The sequence below is a fragment of the Lygodium microphyllum genome, chromosome 14 (genome assembly GCF_053477565.2).
Source record: "Lygodium microphyllum isolate KBCC chromosome 14, Lygodium_microphyllum_v1.1.10, whole genome shotgun sequence".
Classification (NCBI taxonomy): domain Eukaryota; kingdom Viridiplantae; phylum Streptophyta; class Polypodiopsida; order Schizaeales; family Lygodiaceae; genus Lygodium; species Lygodium microphyllum.
Window position 1 is genome coordinate 75420475 of NC_141148.1, and position 23726 is coordinate 75444200.

Genomic DNA, 23726 nt, shown 5'->3' on the forward strand with positions numbered 1-23726 from the left:
ATGTATAATGGAAGACAAGATAAGACTAGATACCATGGCTTGACAAGAACTAGAACTAGAACTTGAAGTTACTTACTTAGAGGTCTCAACTCCTTGAGTATCCAAGATTGGCATTGGCAAGACTGAGGAGCTTTATGGTGATCTCTCCTTTTATAGGCGTTGGAGGGCGGATAAAGATGTTCTAGAATGTTCCATGATGACATCATCGATGATGCGAGCGACAACATGGCATATCTTCTAGAAGGTTCTATGAAGACATGGCAAGGGTGGGTTCGTATGGTTGATTCAAGAATGTCCTGTCAAAGGTGGGTTCTCATGGGGTGTGGATTCGTATGGCATGAGCAAGAATTAATCCATACACTTGATTATGTCATGTCTATAACAGATTGCACCTTTCATAGAGCAAGGAGCTCAAATGGTTAGCTTTGTTTTGAATCACCAGTTTCTTCACTATCAGTCTTCTTTGCGGTTGAAGAAGATGCCTTTAAAATACTATGATACTAGGTTTGCCTTTAACTTTTTGATGTTGCAGATTTCGAGAATACAGTGGTGCTTGGAGGCAGTTATTTCTTTGTGATGAGTTTACCTCATTAGCATCGGCAGATACTCCTATACGTATCTTATGCTTAGAGAAAGCAAATAACTCTGCTTTTTGGGATGATGTAAAGTGGATAGATGCTATGGTATCACCTATTGTGCATTTATTGAGGGTTATGGATGTTATGCAAATTTGCATTGGCAAGGTGTATGAGGCTATGGATAGTTTGAATGAAAAGCTGCAAGAGTCGGCACCAGATGATGAGCCACATGAGGAGATACACCATTTAGTTTTGACAAGGTGGAACTTCTATAGCTCACCCATGCATGCGAGTGCATTTGTTGTGGATCCTAAGTTCCAGGGCAAGGGTGAGGAGAATGACACTAAGATTATGGATGCATGGACACTTATATTGTCTCGTCTAGTGCTCGATCATGGTACTGGACAAAATGTGAGAGACTAGCTTCCATGTTATAGGACCTTTTGGGGTTCTTTTGGTTGTGGGGATGCATAGGAGGATTGCTACAAGATTGGGACAGCTTTGTGGTGGGAAGACTATGGTGGTCTCGAGTTGTATTAGCTAGCCATCCATATTTTGAGTCACTCAGTTAGCTCCTCTTGTTAGGAGCACTTGTGGAGTACATACACTCACATTGCCTTAAAGAAGAGGAACCGTCTTGATGTGAAGAGGGCAAATGATCTAGTATTTGTTAGTGCTATTTGAGGATGTTATGTAATAGCATGAAAGCAAAGCTTGACCCATTCACAAAGTGGGAGATTCAACAAGAAGAGGAGACACCTTGCTGATGTTGAGAGAGATGCGGTAGTTGATGGTATATATGATGATGAGATTGGTACTTCAAGAGTAGCTAGAGCAGCCTCAGATCACGATGATGATCTTTGATTTAGTTTCCTTATCATGAGTCCCATGACACATGTATGATGATTGATGATAGTATGACACTTGGGCCATTGTGCCTTGTCGACATTATATTTGTACTTGCAGTAATTGGTTTTAATACTCCGCATGGATTATGAGTGAAATATTTTTATTTTCATGAATATTTTTTTTAAAATTTTGTTCCCGTTCCCATGTTCCTTTTCCTTAGGTTTGGCATCCCTGTCACCATCCCCATCCCCGTTCCCCGTTCCTGTTCCCCGTTTCATGTTTCTATGCTCTCTTGGAACAACAACGTACCTCCTTTAGGCAAGAATATTTGTCATGGGGTAGTCCAAGACATTGAGTCCTCTAAGGGGAGGTACTTGTCTCTAATGGCAAGTGATGATGGCTCGAATTTCGCTGAAGGTAAGGATGTTGGGCATGGTGATGGGGTGGTGGGTGCCATGCTCTATGGAGTGTGGCTGCTTGGTTTACTGTGACCCTTCTGGCTCATGTATGGTGTGTTGGCACTGCTGTAGTGGCAGCATCTATAGTGGTGGCATCTAGTGATCTAGCTTTGGAGCCAGTGCTGAATAAATTTGTAAGCACTTGCTGTCTCATTGACCTTGCCTCTGTCTTTGTTCTGCAGAGAGAATTAGAGTACTAGGTTGGATGCTGGTTGTGGAGTGGGGTGCATGCTGGTTGTTAGGAGGATGGGTGAGCCCATGTTGATGCAGTTGGATGGGCAAGCCTATGGCTTGTGACTCAATAGGATGGGTGGCCCATCATTTAAATGGGTCCTTTAAAATTGGGCCATTTGATGGGTGAGACTCCTCTTAAGTGTTAGGGTGATGTTACGATAGGATTACCTAGGTGATGGGCAATGTTACTTTGGGGCACACTGCTCCAAGTCAGTGGATTGACGATAGGACCAGCAAAGCAATGAGACCTGTAGGTGACAATAGGCCAACGTGACCAAGTTGGGTGAAGTGGTGGGATCAAGGGAAAGTCAACGACCTATGGGCTGGGTGATGTGGTGGGATAAGGTGACAAGGTTAATGACCCAAGTGGTAGGAGATGGGACCGAGCTAGGCAAGTGATGAGATGTGAGGGATAGAGTCTGGATTGCTGGGGTGGGGATTTTAATTAGGATCTTGATCTATAAGTTGGTCTTTGCACTGTGGTTTGTGGAAGGACATGAATGAGGGTTTGTGGGTGTTCAACAGCTGGTTCCCAAAATCTTATATCGTGACTAGGTATAGGCCTAATTATTTGTGGTGTGAGAGAGGGACAGAGAGAGGGAGAGAGCCAGGGAGGGTAAAAAGGCTCATTCCTAAAGTTTTATTTTCACAGTTGGACTTGGAGAAAGCAATGATGGATTGCCTGTATGCAAAATGTAAGTTGTTTATGCTATTTCTCTTTCAATTATAGGAGAGAGTCCATAAATAAGCAACTTTGCAGGATATGATTTTCAAAACGTTTATGTCATCATGATATTTTGCTTTGATTCAGGTACTCCTTGCATCACAGATTGTGTTATGGCAGAGTTGGAGAAATTGGGTCAAAAATATCGTGTAGCTCTGAGGTATTTTAGATAATGTCTAGTCTAAAGACACGTTTGCTTGTGAATGTTGGTTTGACTTCAGTAAGCTTTTGCATATGAGTTCAAGAAAAACATCATCACTCTTCTTTAACCAATTTCGTTGGCCCCACGCACCATAATACATGCACATACAAACAACTCTACAAGCACCTCTATACAGATTTATGTTAAATAAATTCATACTCTTCACAAGAGACCCTTTCCAAGAGAGGAGGTACAAAGCCTTTCTAATGTATGCATATTGATGCTTTAAGAGGTGCACAAGTGAAAAGAAACCTGCTATCCCAGCAGTCGACATACATACACATATACCCAGGGTACATTTCTATCAGGTGTGCAATTCATGGAGTGACGAGAGGGAGTATGGGCTAGCCACCTCACCAACTAGGGCAGGCCATGTTCAGCCGTTGTAACAATGCTTATGGCTGTGCATCTTTAATCAGCCTTGCTTGCTGTTCTAGGTGCAACATTGTTACCAGATACGTTTTACATTTTCTTTTGTGTACATCATTTGTATGTGATCCTCAGTCAGAGTTAGAAGGACTTTGGGAGCTCTGTCATTGTCTTTGTTCGTCATTCATTCTCGTGTGTCAGAGGGGTTCATTTCAGGCACATTAGGTGTAGATTAGAATGCATTTGGAGCAGCCTGGCACATTAAGCATTTCCAGCCTGTTCATGGACATTTTGCAGGTTTGCCACATGGCAGCCTGTGCAGCCTGCCATTTTTGTATTTACCCACAATGCAGACTTTTTCAACATTTTGCCTTTAATGCTGTCAATTGACCAATTTTTGTGCGATTGCCTAATTCAGCACCAGTCGCTTTTTCTGTTCCATCTTCACCAGATTTAGCTGCCTCCACCTATCTCTCATCTATTGCATTCTCAGCTCTCTTCTGCCACATTCTGGTGCTCTCACTGACATAGTCCAGCAGTGTTCAAGGGCTGACTGTAGCAGCCTTGTATTCAGCATTCCGATCAGTGCAAATTTGTTCCTTCTCTCTATATGTTTACTCTCTCTCTCTTCCCTCTCTCTTTGTTTTCATGATCTGCTTTTGTTGTGCACTCACGTGGTACTATCATCAATGCTCTATAATTATTATTGGGTCGTCATTGACGAGATGCCTAAGAGAAATTAAAAGTTTAGTCAGGCGGTCAGATTGACCAAAAAGCTTAGATGACTAAGACTTTTACACTCAGATAGTCACTGTCATGAGGACATGCATTTTTGACATCTCACTTAACATGTGGATTAATTTTTAATCACATGGTTAAGTAAATGTTGCACATGTGAGGTGTAATTGGGATTAAAGTAAATTTATGAGTCCGGGACTTGAGGAAATCACGAGATGTCAAGGGCAAAAGTTGCTATAAGTTATGCTACACGGGTACTTGGTGGTATTTGGCGCCAAATGTTGGCCTAGGTCATTCCTTTGGCTATAAGTGTTAGTTAGTGACACTAGAGAAGTAGCTTCTAATGGTACCTAGTACCAATTTGATGGTCAAAGATAGTGCAGAGACACTTGGAAATGGAAGTTGCCTAGCGAATTTAGTTATTGGCCAGTTAGATTTTTTTTTTTTGGCATCAAAATAATTATTAGATTAATTTTCAATATTCAAAGATTGAAAATTAATATTTAATTATGGATAATGCTGGAAAAACCATTTGAGAAGGTTGCTACTTATAAAAAATGCCCATGCAAGACTGAAAAATGTCTTTAGAGGTTGGAGAGAGGCATTTGAGTGGATTTAACCTACAAGAGAGAGAGAAGATGCTATTGGCTTGATTTGCAGCCATTGGAGGACCTTCTGAGGCAGCCAAGTGTAGGAGAAGACCAATCAATAGAGTAAATGACAAATTTTCTTCAATTCTTTGTGAAGAAAGTCTGGATTTTTTCTCTCCTCAGCATTCTTTCTCATCTCCTAGCCTTTCTACAGCCTTGCTCCAAAGATTGCAGCATTGAGATTACCAAAGGCTCAAAAATTTTAGATTTCTCTGTTGTAAACCCCAATTTGCAGTAGAAATTAGGGTTTGGTAGCAACTCGGGAAGCGTGCCAGTAATTGGAAGCTCCAAGACTTAGATTCAACTGGGCTGAAGCTGTTTTTTTTAGCCTATTTAAGTGGAGGGACTAACAAATCAATGAATTGGGGGCATTTTTCATTTCCATCAAAGGAGGTGAAGGCCAATTGACTGCTTGAATCAAGGGGCAAATGAGTTTGAAGACTTGCTGGCCATTTCGGACAGCAAAAGGGAAGTTGGAATATTTAAAGGGATTGGGAGAATCCCATTGTACATCAACTTCTTCTTCAATTAAGTTAAACAAATACCGAAAGGGGAGCTAGTTTTGGGGCCAATAGGGTATCCGATGTCCAAGCTTATATGGTAAAGCGTGCATTTCAGTTTTGTGAGTTTGTTAATTGTTGTAAGTAGTGTTTAATCTGGTTATTTATCATCCTATCCGAGGAGTAAGGCTTGTTATATGGTTCCATTGTGGGGATTTGAGCATATTTAGGGAGCCACTTCACCAAATCCTAGAAGATTTGAAAGGCAACCACTTTCTTGAAAGAGAATGTGCATGAGATCCGCGACTTCTTGGTATATGTTATTACTACAAGAAGTTAATATGTGGGTTTGTTGAAATTGCATCTCCATTGCATGCTTTGTAGAAGAAGGATGTGCCATTTAGATGGATATAGCATGGTTTATTACACTGAGTTGGATGCCATGAAAGAGCAATATGTTGCTGATTCGAACTTTCCTAATGTTTGTGATCAGCTTTGGAATGGCCAAAGGTATGAACACTTTGTGCTAAGAGATGGATTTTTGATGATGTCTGGATGACTATGTGTCACAAAGCAATTAAGGCCTAGAGTTATCACTGAAAGTTATGCTCCTCTGTATGTAGGACATAGAGGTATTGATGCCATAGTCAAGGCAGTGGAGCATTTCATTTATTGGCCAGTTTTGAGGCATGATGTAGAACAGTTTGTTAAGACATGCATCGTATGCTAGATGGTAAAGCATGGTAGGCAAAAGATGCCGGGTTTGTTGCAGCCCTTGCCTATTCCAAATAGGCCTTGGTAGAGCATTGCAATGGATCTTATTTTTGAGTTTCCTAAGATACCTACAGGGAATGACAGGTTATGGACTATCATTTGCAAGTTTGGCAAACAAGCCCATTTCATTTTGGTGAGGAAGAAAATAAAGGCTGATCATATGGCATGATGTTTTTGCAACACATCCTTAAGTATCATGGTATGCTAGAGTCGATCATTAGTGATTGAGTCTCCCAAATGACCAATTTATTTTGGAAGGGGCTGTTTGAGAATATGGATACTATACTGAAATTCTCATCCTCCTCCCATCTGCAGACAGATGGTGAGTCTGAATGAAGAAAATTTCTCAGTGTTAGATCTTTTGAGGTGCTATGTCACAAGATATTGTGAGAGCAGTATTTGCCCTTGGTTGAGTTTGCATACAGCAACACAGTGCATAGTTCTACGGGCAAAGCTCCATTTGAGGTGGTTGAGGGTAGCAAGAAGGTACCACCTATTCTGCAAACTAAGGATAAGATCTCTGAGGCTGATCGTTATGTGGAAAACTTGGATGTAGCCTATGCAAAGATAAAATTTGCACTTCAGAGATTGCAAGAAAAGCAAAAAAGGGCAGCTGATCGCCACAGAGGTGCTTTGCAATTTGTAGAGGGAGATTATGTATTGCTGTGTTTTGAAAAGGCAAGGCTGAAAAAGTTGAAAGGAAGAGAAAGATTGTATCTGAAGTTGGGTATGAGATAGTATGGGCCCTTCCAGGTGTTAGAGAAGATCAACGATGTGGCATATATCGCCTAAAATTACCTCCATATTGGCGAATACACAATACCTTTCATGCTAGTTTGTTGAGGCCTTTTCATGGTGATGTGTTAGAGGATATGTCTGTTGAAATTCAGCTTGAGGTTGAGGAGCTGGATGAGATTTTGGTACTCTGTAGATTTTCGTGGTGATAATTGATCGAGTTGGATAAGTTCAAAGTATTGTCATTCTCATGTTTTTCCCCGCAATCACAAAACTTTGAGGTCAAGTCCACAAATCTTACTCATTGAAAGAAGATGATAGCCCTAGCCTGGTACATAAAGAACCTCTGAAGTATGGGCACCTTCTTGCCCATTTGGAATTAGTTGCATATCGCCTTTGCCCAATATGGGAAGCGAAGAGCTATCACCAATAAGAATGTTGTGACATATCGGACGCGTGTAGACAAATATTGTATAGAGAAGAATCATGTGGTAGGAAGCGCCATTATCTATAATCCACTCTGAAGACTACGGGACCACCAATACTGCATCAAACGGATTTGGTATAGAAGATTTAATTTCTTCTAGATGAAGAAATTCCATTGAAGGAGTGACCACCTCTTCTGAGTTCTTTTGTAGTCTTCTCCTCCTCCTTCTTGGTATCCTTATCCTTCTTCAATCCTTCTTCCAATGACTTGTCTTACTACATGTGTGGCAAGCAGATTCCTTGTCCTTGTTTTTATCATTTTTCTTCTTCTCCTCCTTCTCTTTCTTTTGGGAAGCTCGACTTGTAGGAGCCTCAGATTTTTGAGGATTAAGACCCTTCAATTGCTCCTCTTGGTCCCATACCATAGGAAGTGGCTCCTTCCACTTAAAGGTCTCCGCCTCACCTTGAAGTAATCAAGGTGGGATAGAATGCATGTCTTAGAGATGACCAAATCTCTAACAACCTGCCCATCATGATTGGCATATCTATTAGATGGTTGTCTAAAGCACCTTTTTGAATGGTTATTGGAAGGAGGAAGTCTGTGCAAGGCAACATCTTGGGTTTTCTCTTCCAAATCACAATGATAGGCCTTTTGTTTATGGAAATCCCTTCATGAGCTGAAGCAAGCACCACATCCTTGGTTCCATGGAATGGATGAGTTTCTAAGATCCCATAGTTTCCATTCTACTCCTTTTGACTTCAAACATAAAAATCACTTCAAAGAGTCTAGCTATGTTCTTTTATATGTTGATGATTTGTTGATCATTGGCTCCAATTTTGCTACTATAGTAGATATAAAGGCCAATCTTGTTAATAGTATGTACATATCATGTGTGAGTCTATGCACTTTAGGTGGGTTGTTTATTACCGTATGTATTAGTGGTGTCGGCTTTTTATATGGTCGACAAGCATTTTTACTTGCCGACTTGATATTTTGGGGTCATTATTGTTGGTTGACGTTTCTTGATCTAGAGCCTATTTATAGGCTGATTGCTTCCTCCAATCATCATGCATCCACAATACTTTGGTGGAGAGAGGGTGTCACGAGGATGTGAAATTTTATTGCTTTGTTTGGCATTTGATTAGAAGTTAATCAAATGTGCTAATGTGGCTTGCACATGTGAGGTGCAAGTCAATTATTTCATAGTGCGGCACCTAAGATCTCGAGATATCGGTTTTTGCCAAAGGCAAAAGTTGTAATGAATCTTATGCATGACAGGTACTAGGTGGTACTCCCAGTGTGAGATATTGGATCTAGACCAATTAATTGGCCACTAATGTCAGTGATGACATTAGAGACTAGGCATTAATTAATTAATTAATGTCAGTCTAAGGGTTGATAAACTAATTATTGGCTAGTGAAATAAAATTTTAAAGCGCTAGAATAATTATTGAATTAATTTTTAAAATTAGTTGGATAATGAGATTAGAAGGTTGTTGCTTGGTAAAACTTGCCCATGCAAGTGGAAAATAAGTTTTTGAGGTTGAGAGAGAGAGAGAGAGAGAGAGAGAGAGAGAGAGAGAGAGAGAGGTAATTATTAATTAATTAAGTCATTACCAACCTCTTTGAGGAGGAAGGCTAGTTTCATGGTGCCATTGGCAGGATACCATCAACTCCCTTGAATTGGTCGGCTCGATTGAAGGTTAGTAGGTTTGCTCAAGTGCTGAAATTATATTAAGTTGTGCAATTACAGCAAGGATGTCTTCAGATAGTGAGATGGGATCAAGTAGTGATGATGCTTTTGAATCTGAAAATTCACAAAGTGTTGGGGAAAATGCAATGCTTGATCTTGGACAAGGCACACAACATGGATAGCAAGATGATAATGTTAGTAGATCAAAATGTGGGTCTTTCAAGGTCTCTTGAAGTTGATGAGAAGCAAGAGGAAGAGGAATTTGATGATGAGTTTAAAGACGAGTTGAGGATAGTAGTTGAAATGCTTGTGCAATTGGCAAAAGATCCTTGGTTTATATACTTTTTGAACCGCTTAATGAGGGCAACAAAGGCAAGAAGAGGAAATCATCTTCAAGAGCTTCAAGACAACAAGATGCATCGAAGGAAGAGTCAATATAGTAGCATGATGTTTCAAATGCGGGTAGTGATTATAAGCAAATGATGCCATTGAGGCAGTTGATGCATATGCAAGGCTAACTTTGGAAGTGCCAATCCAATGCTTTTTGGACAATAGGACATGCATGCAATGATGGGGCAGTATGGGTACTTTGTGTTAGAGGTTAGTCATCCCTTGGACTAGCATTTCTCAGCTTACTATTGATGTAGTCAATTCTCTCAAAGGTACTCTTGGAGGGCATTATTCATTATTCTTATTAGTTAGTGGGCATTTTCAGAAGGCATAGTGTATGGGTAGTTTATCAGGTAGCTGATGATGCCATGTGGCAGGAACATGATTATTCACTGATTATTTTATTCATTTTTTGATCAGGTCGGTCAGTTTTGCCAGCCATTTGTATTATTTTATGGCATTATTTCCTCCTACTTAGTCCCAGGTGGCAGCTAGCCTTCCTCACTTGCTTATCAAGTGTTGGTGGGAGAGATATAGCTCAAGGAGATACATTGACAACCCTTGTATATCAGCTCTCTTCATTTCAGCATTCATTAATTGTAGATTTCTGTGTTCTTCTATCTCTTTTCTCTCTCCCTTTCTTTCATGTTCATCGTCTTTCAGTCTTGTGCATACGCTTCCACATTCACTGCACTTATGGTATGAGAGCACTGTAGAAGGGTTGATTGATCATGGGTAGACTTGATCGTGAAGATTCTTCGTGACAAAAATTTTGAGTTTTCAGCCTTTGGAGGTTGTGGTGAATAGGTTGTGCGTGGAGAAGGAGCGAAGTTGCTGTTTTTTGCAGGTCCTCGTTCGTGAAGGGGGAAAGACTGCATCTTCAGCCTTTTGGTGCAGATTTTGAGTTTTTATTGTTTTTGGTGGATGAAACTCTTTGAGAACGAGCCGAGGAAGCCCTAGCAAGCATTGGCACTGTGCATGGAGTCAGAGGGGGCTGCCCTTGTTTTTGTTTAGGTCATTCTATTTACAATGTCGATTAAAATTGATGCGAAGTTTTAGGCTATTATGGACCGTAAGGTCCCCATGTTACTGGTTCTTCTTTCAGATCAAAAGCTTGATGAGGAGAATTATCGCATCTGGCGCGTAATGATGTTTGTCATCTTGGAGTCTTATGATTTGGTGGAGCTCGTGATTGAGGCTATCGACCATCCTACAGCTCGTGATGTCTCGAAGCTTTCTTTAGATGAGAAAGCTAAGTTGATGAAGGTATAGACATATTGGGACAAATTGAATGCCTGCATCCGTTCTTTCCTCTTTCTCTCCTACACTCCAGCCGTCATTGCCCACATTGAGCACTTGATCGTGGCTTGGGACATATGGTTGGAGTTTGATCAGATAGACAATTGGATGGCTGTGATGAAGCAGGTGGCTCTAGAGGTTTAGATAAGGACTTTTGAGTCCTAACAAGTCTTCTTCTATGCGAGAGCACATCAATAAGCTTTGGCATTGCACATGTAGGTCCAGTATGTAGGGAAAGTGGTTACCTTGGAAGACATGGCGATAACTTTTCTTTTTGAGTTACCACCTCAATTTAATGCATTGTATTCCGCCTTAATTGCTTTAGGGCGGTTAGAGACTCTCTGTTGGGAAGAGTTGGTTCCTATGGTTTTGGACTAGGAGGAGCCATTGAAAGGACATAATGCCTCCAAATTGGAGGCATTGACATGTCAGTCCTCTCAGAAGAAGGGGAAGGACCAAAAGGAGGAGGAGGAGGACAATGTTGGGAATAAAAGCCCTCATGCCTTTTAAATGTGCTCGGGTGTGAACACACCCTTAGCACTTGTACTTTCATATATCTATCTATCTATCTATCTAAAAACCTAAAGTGGTACACTCGTCATTGTATCCAAAAATTGTGTTCACTCTCTCCACTACTTTGCTCTCTCTCACTCTCACTCTCTCTGCTACTAACAACCACTGAGTGTCTCGATCCTCATGCTCCCCGTCACTACAAACTAGTATTAGAGCGGGCAAGAGACAACTCAGGTGTGCACGCGTCTCAAGACAGTCGACAGGCGTGCGTAGGCTTAGCAACAAGCACACGTTAGAGTTAGCAGTTGAGTGCTTGACGGAGGCAGTTGACCAGTGGGCAGGTGCAGTGGTTGCGTGCAGGGAGCGACCAGGCTGTTGCACGAATGAAGACTAGTGACGAGTTGGTGACGGGGCAGGTGACAAACTGGAAGCGACCAAGGACTAGGGCAACGGACGGACGGGCTGCGATTGGCGATCCGACAGGACAGGCTGCGCCGTGCTCGACAGGACAGGTTATCTTTTCTTATAAAAGAGGGGGTTTTCTTCACTTTCCCTACCCGGATGTTTGCGTGTATAAGCACAGAATAGAAATTTGTGTACATTTGCTCTTGGAAAATCGGGGCTTTTCTCAGATCTAGGGACCTTAACACAGAACTAGACAATCCGACTCAGAAATTGCAAAATGGATGCATATTTGCCCAGGAATCTCGGGGCTTTTCACATTTTAGTGAAAATTTTTCAATTTCACTGAAATTTGTGCACATTAGACCTGAGAAATTTGGGGATTTGTCCAGGTTTGATGCGAGCAAGACACAATAGTGATATTTGTCTCAGAAAGTGCAGGGATTTGTGACATTTTGCCTTCGACATTTGGGGCTTTTCATGTACATGCAAGAATTGGGCTGAAATTTACCCAATTTCTCAACATTGATGCATATTGGACCCCGTGCAATTTGGGGCTTTTGTAGTTTGGGCAAAATGTATGCACCATTTGGCCATTTTATGTACATGCGGGTTTAATTCCATGCAATTTGGACACCTAGCACTTGAAAAATTTGGGGATTTTGCTGAATTTGCTCTATTTTGGCAAAATTGGCCTATTCTATGCATGCCAGAGACAATGCAGATGTATGGTTAATGCTTTGAGCACAAAATTTTGGGGCTTTTGACTGTGCGTGTCAAATTTTATGCCCGTGGGTACATGTACAACAGAAATTGCAGCTAAAATTTGGGATTTCTCATGTAATGTGATGCATTTGCCCTTGGAACAATTGTAATCAGTTTTGGAATGCTGTAGCACATGGTTTGGTGCTTTTGAAAATTTACTTACAGATCTGAAATTTCTGCTTCTATGTGGTCATTTATTGCTGGTTGGTACTTGTTTGTACCTTGGTCACTTGTGTGATAGTTTGGGCCTGCATTTGCTGAATTTTTTGGTCACATTTGGGCTGAAAATCATGGCTGGCAGTAGTGACAGCAGTAATCTCATGCACAGTAAGAAGCTTAAAGGAGCACATAACTTTGCAGTTTGGCAAAAACAGTGCTACAATATCCTGTTGCAAAAGAAGCAAGCAAAGCTGATTAAGACCAAAGGGGCAAAGCTCGCTGATATGGAACAGGAAGATTGGGATGAGTTAAACGAGCTTGCACGCTCAACCATCGAGCTATCGATTTCTGATGCCTTGCTGTTTAGCATTGAAGGTTTGGATTTTGCATATGCTATTTGGACTCGACTGAAAGAACTGTATGCACAGAAGAGTGCCACAAGCAAAGTGTATTGGCTGAAAAAGCTTATGGATTTGTGTATGAAAGAGGGTATAGCAATGTCTACTCACTTGAGTGAGTTTAACTCCATTTTAGCCAGCTGGTTGCCTTGAAGTTCTTGATTGATGAAGAATTTAAGGCCACATTCTTGCTTTGTACTCTTCCAGAGAGTTGGGATACATTTAGGACTGCTATGAGCAATTCTAATGCGATTCTTTTGTATGCTGATGTAGAGAGTGCTCTACTCATGGAAGAAATGAATCGGTAGAACAATGCATTCAGTAAGTCTTCTAGTGCTTTGCATACTAGGGGCAGATCATAGCAGAAAGGCAAATTTGATAGCAAGGGACGCAGTAAATCACGTGGCAAGGATGTTGAATGTCATCATTGTGGCAAGAAGGACCACTTTAAATGTGACTGCTACAAATGGAAGGAAGACAAAGGCAAGGGCAAGAAGACAGATGATAGCAAGGAAGAGAAGAAAGACAGTTAGCCCAAGAAGAGCAGTGTCAAAATCGAAGAGGTGAATGTAGTTACTCATGACAGTGACAGCAGGAATGACGTGCTTTTTGTCTCTTTACACTTTGGTGCACATCCTTTACTTGCAGATATAGATGACAACATGCATACTTGGATTCTCGATTCAGGTGTTTCCTTTCATGTCACCCCTCATCGTGAGCAGTTCTTTGTCTATACAGGGGGTCGATACGGTGTTGTCCATCTTGGGGACAACTATACATGTGACATTGCAGGTATTGGTAGTGTACAGTTGCAGTTTCAGCATGGTTCTGTCTTCACACTTTAGCATGTACGGCACGTACCTCAGCTCAAGAAGAGCTTGATTAGCACAGGGCAGCTAGATGACGATGGTTTTGATACCACCTTTGGTGATTGGAAATGAAACATCTATAAGGGATCTAGAGTTATTGGCAGAGGTTGCAAGAGTGATACTTTTTATCCACTTCATGTATCAAGTGTGCGTGACCATGTTGTTGCCGTGACCGAGTAGCCAAGTGTTTCTTTGTGGCATGGCCAGTTGGGACACATGAGTCAAACAAGAATGAAAGTGCTTTCTCGTTTGGGTTACTTGCCTTGTCTTTGTTATGCTAATTTTTATCATTGTGTTTATGGTAAACATGTACAGACTTCTCATAAAAAGTCTCTTTCATTGAAATCTTTTTCTCTAGAGTTAGTACATTTAGATGTATGTCAGATGCCAGGGTTATCTGTAGGGGAAAAGAAATATCTTGTCACCTTTGTCGATGATGCTACACGGAAGGTATGGGTTTATCTTATTCGTAGCAAGGATGAAGTGCTTGACAAGTTTAAAAAATTCTTGGCATTGGCTAAAAATTAGATAGATAAGACACTTAAGTGTCTTTGCTCTGACAATGGTGGGGAATATGTGTCCAAGGCCTTTCAAGCAATTTGTGACAGCAAAGGGATTAAGAGGAAGCTCACTGTCCCTCATAATCCACCCCAAAATGGAGTTGCAGAGCGTATGAATTGGACCATATAGGATAAGGTTTGTACGATGCTGTCTCATGTTGCATTACCCCATGGCTTTTGGGCACAGGCTGTTATGACAGCCGTATACTTGATTAATCGGTTACCATACAGGTCTTTGGGGAGGAGGGATTTTCTCAAGAAGTGTGGTTGGGCAAGCCACCTTCATATACTCACCTGAAAGTGTTTGGCTGCGAGGCTTTTGTGCACATTCTAAAGAAAAATGCAGCAAACTTGAGCCAAAGTCCTGTAAATGCATTCTCCTAGGATATGGTGATGAGTGTGAAATGGGTATAGATTATGGGATCTCGAGAAAAGGAAAGTAGTACGCAGCAATGATGTTATCTTCCGGGAAGATCGCATGCACAAAGAACCTGAAAGAACGGAGGAAGTCTGTAGGGTTGTATTCCGGGAAGAATTACCTTTTGGACAGCAAAATGTGTCCATTGTACAACAGCAAATACCTACTATAAATGAACCTGCAAATGCAGAAAATGATGTTGGAAATGATTAGTCAGCTATTGCCCATGATAATGAGTCACTACATGTGTGGAAACAGCCAGGACAACAAGCTGTTAATGTTGATTTGCAGGCTGAAATGCCAGGACAGCATGCTGAAAATGAAAATTTACAGAAACAACCAGCAAACAATGATCATTGGATTAGGAGATCGTCTAGGGCTACTAGACAACCTGATAGATTCATTCTTGGTGCAAACAATGTGGCTGATTGTGTCACGTTGACAGACTGTGATGAATGGTCTTGCTTCAAGGAAGTAATGGACAGATAGGACAGCAAGAAATGGTATAAGCCATGTTGTCAGAAATGGAATCTTATGAGAAAAATGGCACTTGGGACTTGATGCAGTTGCCCAAAGGGTAGAAAACACTTCCATGCAAATCGGTTTACAAGATGAAGGTCACTTCTACTTCCTCACCAAAGTACAAAGCAAGATTGGTTGCAAAGGGATACAAGCAAGAACATGGAATTGACTTTGATGAGATCTAAAATGACTACATTGAGAACCATTTTGGGCTTGGTTGCATTTGAAGATATGGAGCTGATACAGATGGATGTAAAGACTGTATTCTTATATGGTGATCTGCATGAAGACGTATATATGCAGCAGCCTGAAGGGTTTGTGGAAAAAGGGAAAGAGAATATGGCATGTAAACTCAAAAGGAGTCTGTATGGGTTGAAACAAGCACCAAGAGAATGGTATCATAAGTTTGATATATTTATGCAGTCTCAAGGTTTCCGTAGAAGTCAAGTGGATCACTGCTTGTATACTAAGAAGGCAGCAAATGGCAGCGTGATTATCTTGGTTTTGTATGCTGATGACATATTGATGCTGGTAGAGATGCTTATGCCTTGAACTCACTGAAGTAAAGTATTTATGGCAGCTTTGACATGAAGGATCTTGGTGAGGTAAATCACATTCTTGGCATGTAAATACTTAGAGATAGGTCGACAGGATTACTCTATCTATCTTAGCAGGAGTATATCTCCAAGGTTTTGCAGTGTTTCAATATGGAGGGGGGAAAGCAATTGGGGTTCCATTTTCTCCATATGTTAAACTCAGTGCAGAGGACAGCCCTACATCTGATGATGAGTAGGCTGAAATGGTCAAGATACCATATGCTTCAGCTGTTGGCAGTTTAATATATGCTATGGTTGCTACACGTCTTGACATTGCCTTTGTAGTGGAAGTGGCTAGCAGATACATGGCAAATACTGGTAAAAAACATTAGAAAGCAGTGAAAGGTATTATGAGATACCTCAAAGGCACAAAGGAGTTGTGCATCTGCTTTGGAAAGCAGAAGGCATGTGTTGTTGGCTTTACGGATGCAGACTATATTGGTTATGCGGATTGCAAAAAATCCACTTTTTGGTATGTGTCTCCATATGTGAAACTCAGTGCTGAGGATAGCCCTACATCTGATGATGAGAAGGCTGAAATGGTCAAGATACCATATGCTTTAGCTGTTGGCAGTTTGATGTATGCTATGGTTGCTACACGTCTTAACATTGCCTTTGCAGTGGAAGTGGTTAGCAGATACATGGCAAATCTTGGTAAAAAACATTGGGAAGCAGTGAAAGGTATTATGAGATACCTCAAAGGCACAAAGGAGTTGTGCATCTGCTTTGGAGAGGAGAAGGTATCTGTTGTTGGCTTTACGGATGCAGACTATGTTGGTCATGCGGATTGCAGAAAGTCCACTTTTGGGTATGTGTTTACCTTCACAGGAGGAGCAGTCTCTTGGATCTCTAGGCTACAAAAGTGTGTTGCATTGTCTACTACAGAGGCAGAGTATGTGGTTGCCACTGAGGCATGCAAGGAGGCTTTATGGCTTTCACGTATGATGGGAGAGCTTGGCATCACAGAGTTACTTGTTCTCCATTGTGACAGTCACAGTGCTATCATGCTAGCACGGAATCCCGTCTTTCATGCGAAGACGAATCACATACATGTGAAGTACCACATCATTAGAGATGTACTTGACAGCAAGAGCATTGAGCTTGTCAAAGTACATACACATGATAATCTTGCAGACCTTTTCATGAAGGGTCTTCCAATAGAGTAGTTTGCTCATTGTCGACAAATGATGCGAGTTGGATAGATATATGTATTTCAGCTTTGTACATACTTAGACTTAGCTGATTCTTTTCTCCTCTTAAGGCACATTGCCTTTAGGTGGGAGGTTGTTGGGAATAAAGGCAATTGTGCCTTTTAAATGTGCTTAGGTGTGAACACACCCTTAGTACTTGTACTTTCATATATATATCTATCTAAAAACCTAAAGTGATACACTCGTCATTGTATACAGAAATTGTGTTCACTCTCTGCACTGCTCCACTACTCTACTCTCTCTCGCTCTCATTCTCTCTGCTGCTAACAGCCACTGAGTGTCTCGATCCTCACGCTCCCCATCACTACAAATAAATTGAAGGACGAAGAAAATGATTCAACTTCTTATATTTGTGGCAAGCGAGGTTATTGGAAGAAGGATTGCCCCAACTGGAGAAGTCTTCAAATGATTTAAAAGCGGTGGTTGCTCCTTTATCAGCTTTCTTCCTCCACTTAGAGGTGATTGAGGCATCGATCCCTAGGGCTTCTGATGTTGCATTGATAGCCCCACACCCTCGTGAGTGGATTGTTGATAGTGGTGTCTTGTGACACATGACTCCTACAACAGGTGTTGCCTATTTGCAGTCTTCGTATGAACAAATTCTCATCGGTGATAGCTCTTTTGTTCCCATTTAGGGGAGGGGTAATATGTAGCTTATTCTAGATGGGCAGGGTGGTGCTCATACTTTAGATGTGCTTTATGTGCGAGGCTTGGGTAACCATTTACTTTCGGTACTCAAGACTTGTGTTCTCGGCCTCTTGGTTGAGTTTGACAAGGATTTCTTTCGGATTTTTGATTGTGGATCGAGACAAATGCTTACTTTTTGATATGAGGAGAATGGAATCTACAAGCTAAGGTCTCCTTCTGCCTTGACCTATCTTCTTCTTACCTCTTAGACGTCGACTGCATTCTCGGTTTGGCCACCTAAATCATGATTACCTTCGAAAGGCTTTTAGGAGACAACTTGTTTGAGGTATATTGGACATTGTGGTGAGCCAGTGGCCGTGTGTATCTTGCATTTGTGGGAAACATAGTTGTTAGGTACGATACGGTACTGTATGATAAAATACGGTACTGAATGGTACCTTAAGATTTTATAAGGTACGGTACAATATTAGTACGAAAAAAAATAACTTGATTATTTTGGACTAAAGATAATAGAATAGATATTTCAAGTCTAAATAGCAATGCTATTAGAGTATATAAGATGAGTACTTGAGGGTAACATGCTAAAACCTAATGTTGCATACGCAACATGTGCTACTGCTACCTACAACTTATAACTACATAGATGGGAGTGGATACATCATATATGCATGATCATACAAATAAGAGAAGTGTGGGCTTGAGAGAGAGAAGGTTGAGAGAAATTGTTTGAATCTCAAATAACCTAATCTCTTGGGAGAATCATATTAATATAAGGAGCATTTAGCTCGTTTCAAAGTGCAGTTAGAATGGGAAAGATATATCCATTAAGTTGGTACCTTATGGTACTAATACATAAGGTACGATACCTAAAGTATGGTACAATATCAAACCTTTCGCACATGGTACTAATGCAACTATGGTTGAGAGAGAGGAAGAGGCTAGAGAGAGAGAGAGAGAGAGAGAGAGAGAGAGAGAGAGAGAGAGAGAGAGAGAGAGAAGAAAAAAAAGAAAGGAGAAAGAAAAAAGGAAAGTTGTAGATTGAAGGAGAGTGGCCAAAAAGTGTATTTTTTCGTACTAAATCATACGGATACGTACCGTACCGTACCGTACCATACGGATCAGACCATATTGTGAAGAAAACTGCTAGGGTTTGCACTGAGGACACACAGAGTGTACGACCATGACAGAAACACAAAGAGGTAGACACAGACACAGAGGGCAAAACTCAAACCCTAAACGCAAAACTCAAAACTCAAAACTCAAACACAGAAACTCAATCATAAACAGAAGAAGGGAGAGAGAGAACACAACTCTGAAGTGAATGAATGCTGTAAATGAATGTAAGAGTGTACAATGTGCTCAAGGGCAGAGCAATGTCAAAGTGTGACATCCACCAGAGATGGATCCCAAGTCTGTGACTACTAGTTGGAGTGTGGGAGTGCTGAATAGTGAATGACAGCAAGTTGGTCACCAAAACGCAGCAGTCTGGAGGCTGGAAACTGGTAAATGCAGTAGTGTACCACCGATCGAAGGCTAGAAACTGTGCACAATCTATTGTAAATAGCAGGCTGAAACAATGTCTGATGTGGTTGGCGATGACTGGATGATCAGATTGTAGCAGATGATGATGTCACCAGCAGCTGATGTCAGCATGGATGAAGGCACCAGCAACAGGAGCAAACACGGATGGAGTGGCAGCAGTCTCGAGGGCTGGACAGCCATGTGGGAGGAGGTTGATGGTTGAAATCTGCACGTGGAGTGTGTCATGAGGATATGTATTTTTGAAACCTCACTTAACATGTGGATTAAATTTTAATCACATGATTAAGTAAATGATGCACATGTGAGGTGCAACTGGGGTTAAAGTAAATTTACGAGCCCAGGACCCGAAGAAATCACGGAATGTGAAAGGCAAAAGTTGTTATCAGTTATGCTACACAAGTACTTGGTGGTATCTGGTGCGAGTTGTTGGCCTAGGTCATCCATTTGGCCATAAGTGTCAGTTGGTGACACTAGAGAAGTGACATTTAATGGTACCTAACGCCAATTTGATGGTCAAAGATGGTGCAGAGACACTCGGGAATGGAAGTTGCCTAGCCAATTTAATTATTGGCGAGTCAGATTATTTTGCAGGGCACGGAAATAATTCTTAAATTAATTCTCAGTATTTTAAGGCTGAAAATTAATATTTAATTATGGAAATGCTGGAAAAACCATTTGGGAAGGCTGCCACTTGTGAAAAATGCCTGTGCAAGATTGAAAACGTCTCTAGAGGCTGGGAGATGAGAGGGAAAGCTGTAGACAAAGAAAATTCAGAGTTTTGTCGTGAAGAATGACTGAAAATTAGTCAAATGCAGTTGCTGCCCTGCCATAACAGCATGTAGATGCAAAGAATTGAAGAAAATCGGTCATTTACTGCTGCTGCCCTGTCTCAACAGCCTGTAGATACTGTCTCCTGCTGTTTATTGGTCTTCTTTTGCCTATGGCTGCCTCAGAAGGTCCTCCAATGGCTGCAAATCAGGCCAGCAGCCTCCCCTCCCTCTCTCTTGCAGGCTGAATTTATAGAAATGCGGCTAGGAGATGAGAGGGAAAGCTGTAGAGAGAGAAAATTCAGAGTTTTGTCGCGAAGAATGATTGAAAATCAGTCAAATGCAGCTGCTCTCTTGCCACAACAGCATGTAGATGCAAAGAACTGAAGAAAATCAGTCATTTCTTGTTGCTGCCTTGCCTCAACAGCCTGTAGATGCTGTCTCCTGTTGTTGATTGGTCTTCTTTTGCCTCTAGCTGCCTTAGAAGGTTCTCCAATGGCTGCAAATCAAACCAGCAGCCTCCCCTCCCTCTCTCTTGCAGGCTGAATTTATAAAAATGCGGCTGAGAGATGAGAGGGAAAGCTTTAGAGAGAGAAAATTCAGAGTTTTGTTGCGAAGAATGACTGAAAATCAGTCATGCAGCTGTGCTGCCCTGCCACAACAGCATGTAGATGCAAAGAACTGGAGAAAATCGGTCATTTACTGTTGCTACCCTACCTCAACAGCCTGTAGATGCTGTTTGCAACTGTTGATTGGTCATCTTTTGCCCTTGACACACCTTAAGAAAATGGCATATTGGAGTGGAAGAACTGAAGTGTGATTGAGATGGCTCGCACCATGATGGGGCATAGACAGACACCTCCATGTCTTTGGGCCAAGGTTGTGGCTATTGCAGTCTACATCCTTATATCGATCCTCCACTTTAGGTGTTATTGGTATGATACCCTATGAGGCGTATTTGGGTCTAAGTCTAATGTTTCTTAATTCAGGGTTTTTGGGTGTGGCACCTATGTTTGCATTCCAACAACAAAGTGTGATAAATTTGAAGCAGCTTCCCGAAGATAGATGTTTGTGGGCTACAACTTGTAGTCCTAGGGTTACGGATTGTATGATCCGGTTAAGCGGGATATTTACATTAGTTGAGATGTTCGGTTCGTGGAGGTTCCAAGCTCAGAGGGGGGTGAGAAGCACCCTGAGCTTGGAGATCTAGGAGATAGTTGGGCGGTAGAAACTGTATCTTTGGAGCCTGCGCCTCGTGGAGATGCTTCTCGTTTGGATGAGGATACTACTTGCACACCAGCTTCCACGATCGAGCCATTATCGATGGATGTTCCAGAGACACTAGTAGATGGTGTGTGTCGAGGAGAGACCTAGCCTCCTACTCATTGGGCTCGAGACACACTGTGATTTAGGGATTGATGGAGTCCTTGAGAAGTGGGAGTGGCAGGATAGTCCGTGGTGGTCGTAGAGGAACTAGGCACATGCTACCGAGCTTGTTTGTACTAACTATTGTTTGATGACCCGTGCCATATAGGATAGGAAATCCATCTTTGTGAAGGAGGCTTTGCAGTCACATAATTGGAAGAAGGCTATGGAGCGGGAGTTGGATACTATTGAGCGGAATGACACTTGGGATCTTGCGCCTCAGCCTGTTCATAGGAAGGTGATTGGTGTAATCACAGTGATAGTACTTTGGATAAGCATAAAGCATGGCTCGTTGCAAAGGGCTTTGGAAACGGCCAAGGGTGGATTTCCATGACACCTTTGCATCCACAGCTCGAATGGCTACCCTTAGAGCTATTCTTGCCTTCGCTAGCCATAGGAGATGGCTGATTCATCAGCTTGATGTGAAGTTTGCCTTCCTAAACGGTGATTTGGAGGACATCTATGCTGAGCAGCCTTGTGGTTTTTTCTCATCAAATGGACAAGTGTATAGGTTGAAGAAGGCTCTTTGGCCTCAAAGTGACTCCACGTGCTTGGAATGAGAAGAGAGACTTGTTCCTCCAAGGGAAGTTGGGGTATCGTTGTTCCTCTTTCGATCCCCAGTTGAATGCCCACAACTTAGTTTGAATAGTTTGAGGGCATGCATTGTTTGTGCTTTATGTGGATGATCTTATTTTGATAGGTGACCATGCCTAGAAGGTCAAGGAGACTAAGGTGGCACTGCACGAGGTGTTCGAGATGACAGATATGGGCCTTCTTTATTTCTTTTTAGGCCATGAGATTTTCGGTTCTTATAGGATCGACGAATTTAGATTGGGTTGGAGATGTTGATCAATGAAGGTCAACGACAGGATATTGTTTTACTTTCGGTGCAAGTGATATCTCATGGAGTAGCAAGAAGTATCCCGCTGTTGCCCTTTCTTCCACTGAGGTAGAGTATGGAGCGGCGTCTCCTACCACATGTGAGATGGTATGGCTTCGGAGGTTTCTAGGAGAGCTTGGTTGTCCCTAGATAAGTCCTATGACACTTGATTGTGACAATGAGAGTTGCATTGCTTTGGCATGGAACCCAATGTTTCATACTAGGTCAAAGCACATTGAGATTCAGTACCATTTTATTTGGGAGAAGATCTTGGATGAGACCATTGATGTGGTTTGCTGCAAGATGGAGGATAATCTCTTAGATTTGTTTATGAAGGTGCTTCCTCGACTTCTTCTCCGATAGCACTCTAGATCCTTGAGCCTTATGCCGTGTCTAGGATTTGAGAGGGGGTGTCAGAGGTTAGTCATCCCTTGGACTAGCATTTCTTAGGTTACCATTGATGTAGTAAGCTCTCTCGAAGGTACTCTCAGAGGGCATTATTCATTATTCCTGTCAGTCAGTGGGCATTTTCGGTAGGCACAGTGTATGGGCAGTTTATCAGGTAGGCGACAATGCCACGTGGCAGCTGGAGGATTATTTGCTGATTATTTTATTCATTTGTGGTGTAGTTGGCAGCTTTTTGATCAGGTTGGCCAATTTTGTTGGCCGCCTGCATTACTTTATGGCATTATTTCCTCTTATGTAGCCCCAGATGGCAACTTGCCCTCCTCACTTGCTATTCAGGTGCTGGTGGGATAGATACGGCTTGAGGAAGTACAACGACAGCCCTTGTATATCTGTCTTCTTCATTTCAGCATTCATTGACTGCAGATTTCTGCATTCTTTTCTCTCTCCCCCTTTCTCTTATGTTCATCGTCTTTCATTCTTGTCCATACGTTTCCACATTTGCTCCACTTTGGTGGTGGTGTCTCCAGTGCTACTGTTGCTGCCGTCATCATTTCTGGCCTGATTTGGTGCCCTCACTAATGCCTTGGGCTGCATGCAAGGACTGATCAGTCCTGCGGTTTGTATTCAGCATTTATTTCAGTCAGAATAGATTTCTTTCTTCCTTTTTCTTCCTGTTGTCTCTTTCTCTCTGTGTTCGTGTTCATTCTTCTGTTGCCCACTCTCACAGGATTCATATTGATAATTTCATTCACACTTGTATTTCTAAGTTCATTCACTATCAATGTTTGTTCTCTATTGCAAACCCTTTCATTTCTTTACATGGTATTAGAGTGTTTATAGGGTTTCCTTGTGATTCTCTTATAAGTTCCACCTTTGGCACACTTGCATTCCTACTAGATACATACCATTTATCAAAATTTTCTCCTTGACATTTCAGCATTTGCCATTGGCATGCCATACTCTTCATCTTTTTCATCCTCAGTCCCCATTTCACATCCAATGTATTGGATCCCATATCTTCTT

At 41.7% G+C, this 23726-nt stretch overlaps 1 protein-coding gene across 3 annotated transcripts in view; it reads left to right on the forward strand.

Moving 5' to 3' along the window:
* Positions 1-23726, forward strand: part of LOC148025739 (uncharacterized) — a 54068-nt gene that overhangs the window by 26768 nt on the left and 3574 nt on the right. For all 3 annotated transcript variants that reach the window (XR_015693138.1, XR_015693139.1, XM_087692965.1), the window contains exons 4-5: positions 2772-2814; positions 2931-3003. Coding sequence is in view for 1 of the 3 variants with exons in the window: in XM_087692965.1 (XP_087549091.1) it covers positions 2772-2814; positions 2931-3003 (116 nt within the window). In the remaining 2 variants the exon portion in view is untranslated. The remainder of the gene's footprint in view (positions 1-2771; positions 2815-2930; positions 3004-23726) is intronic.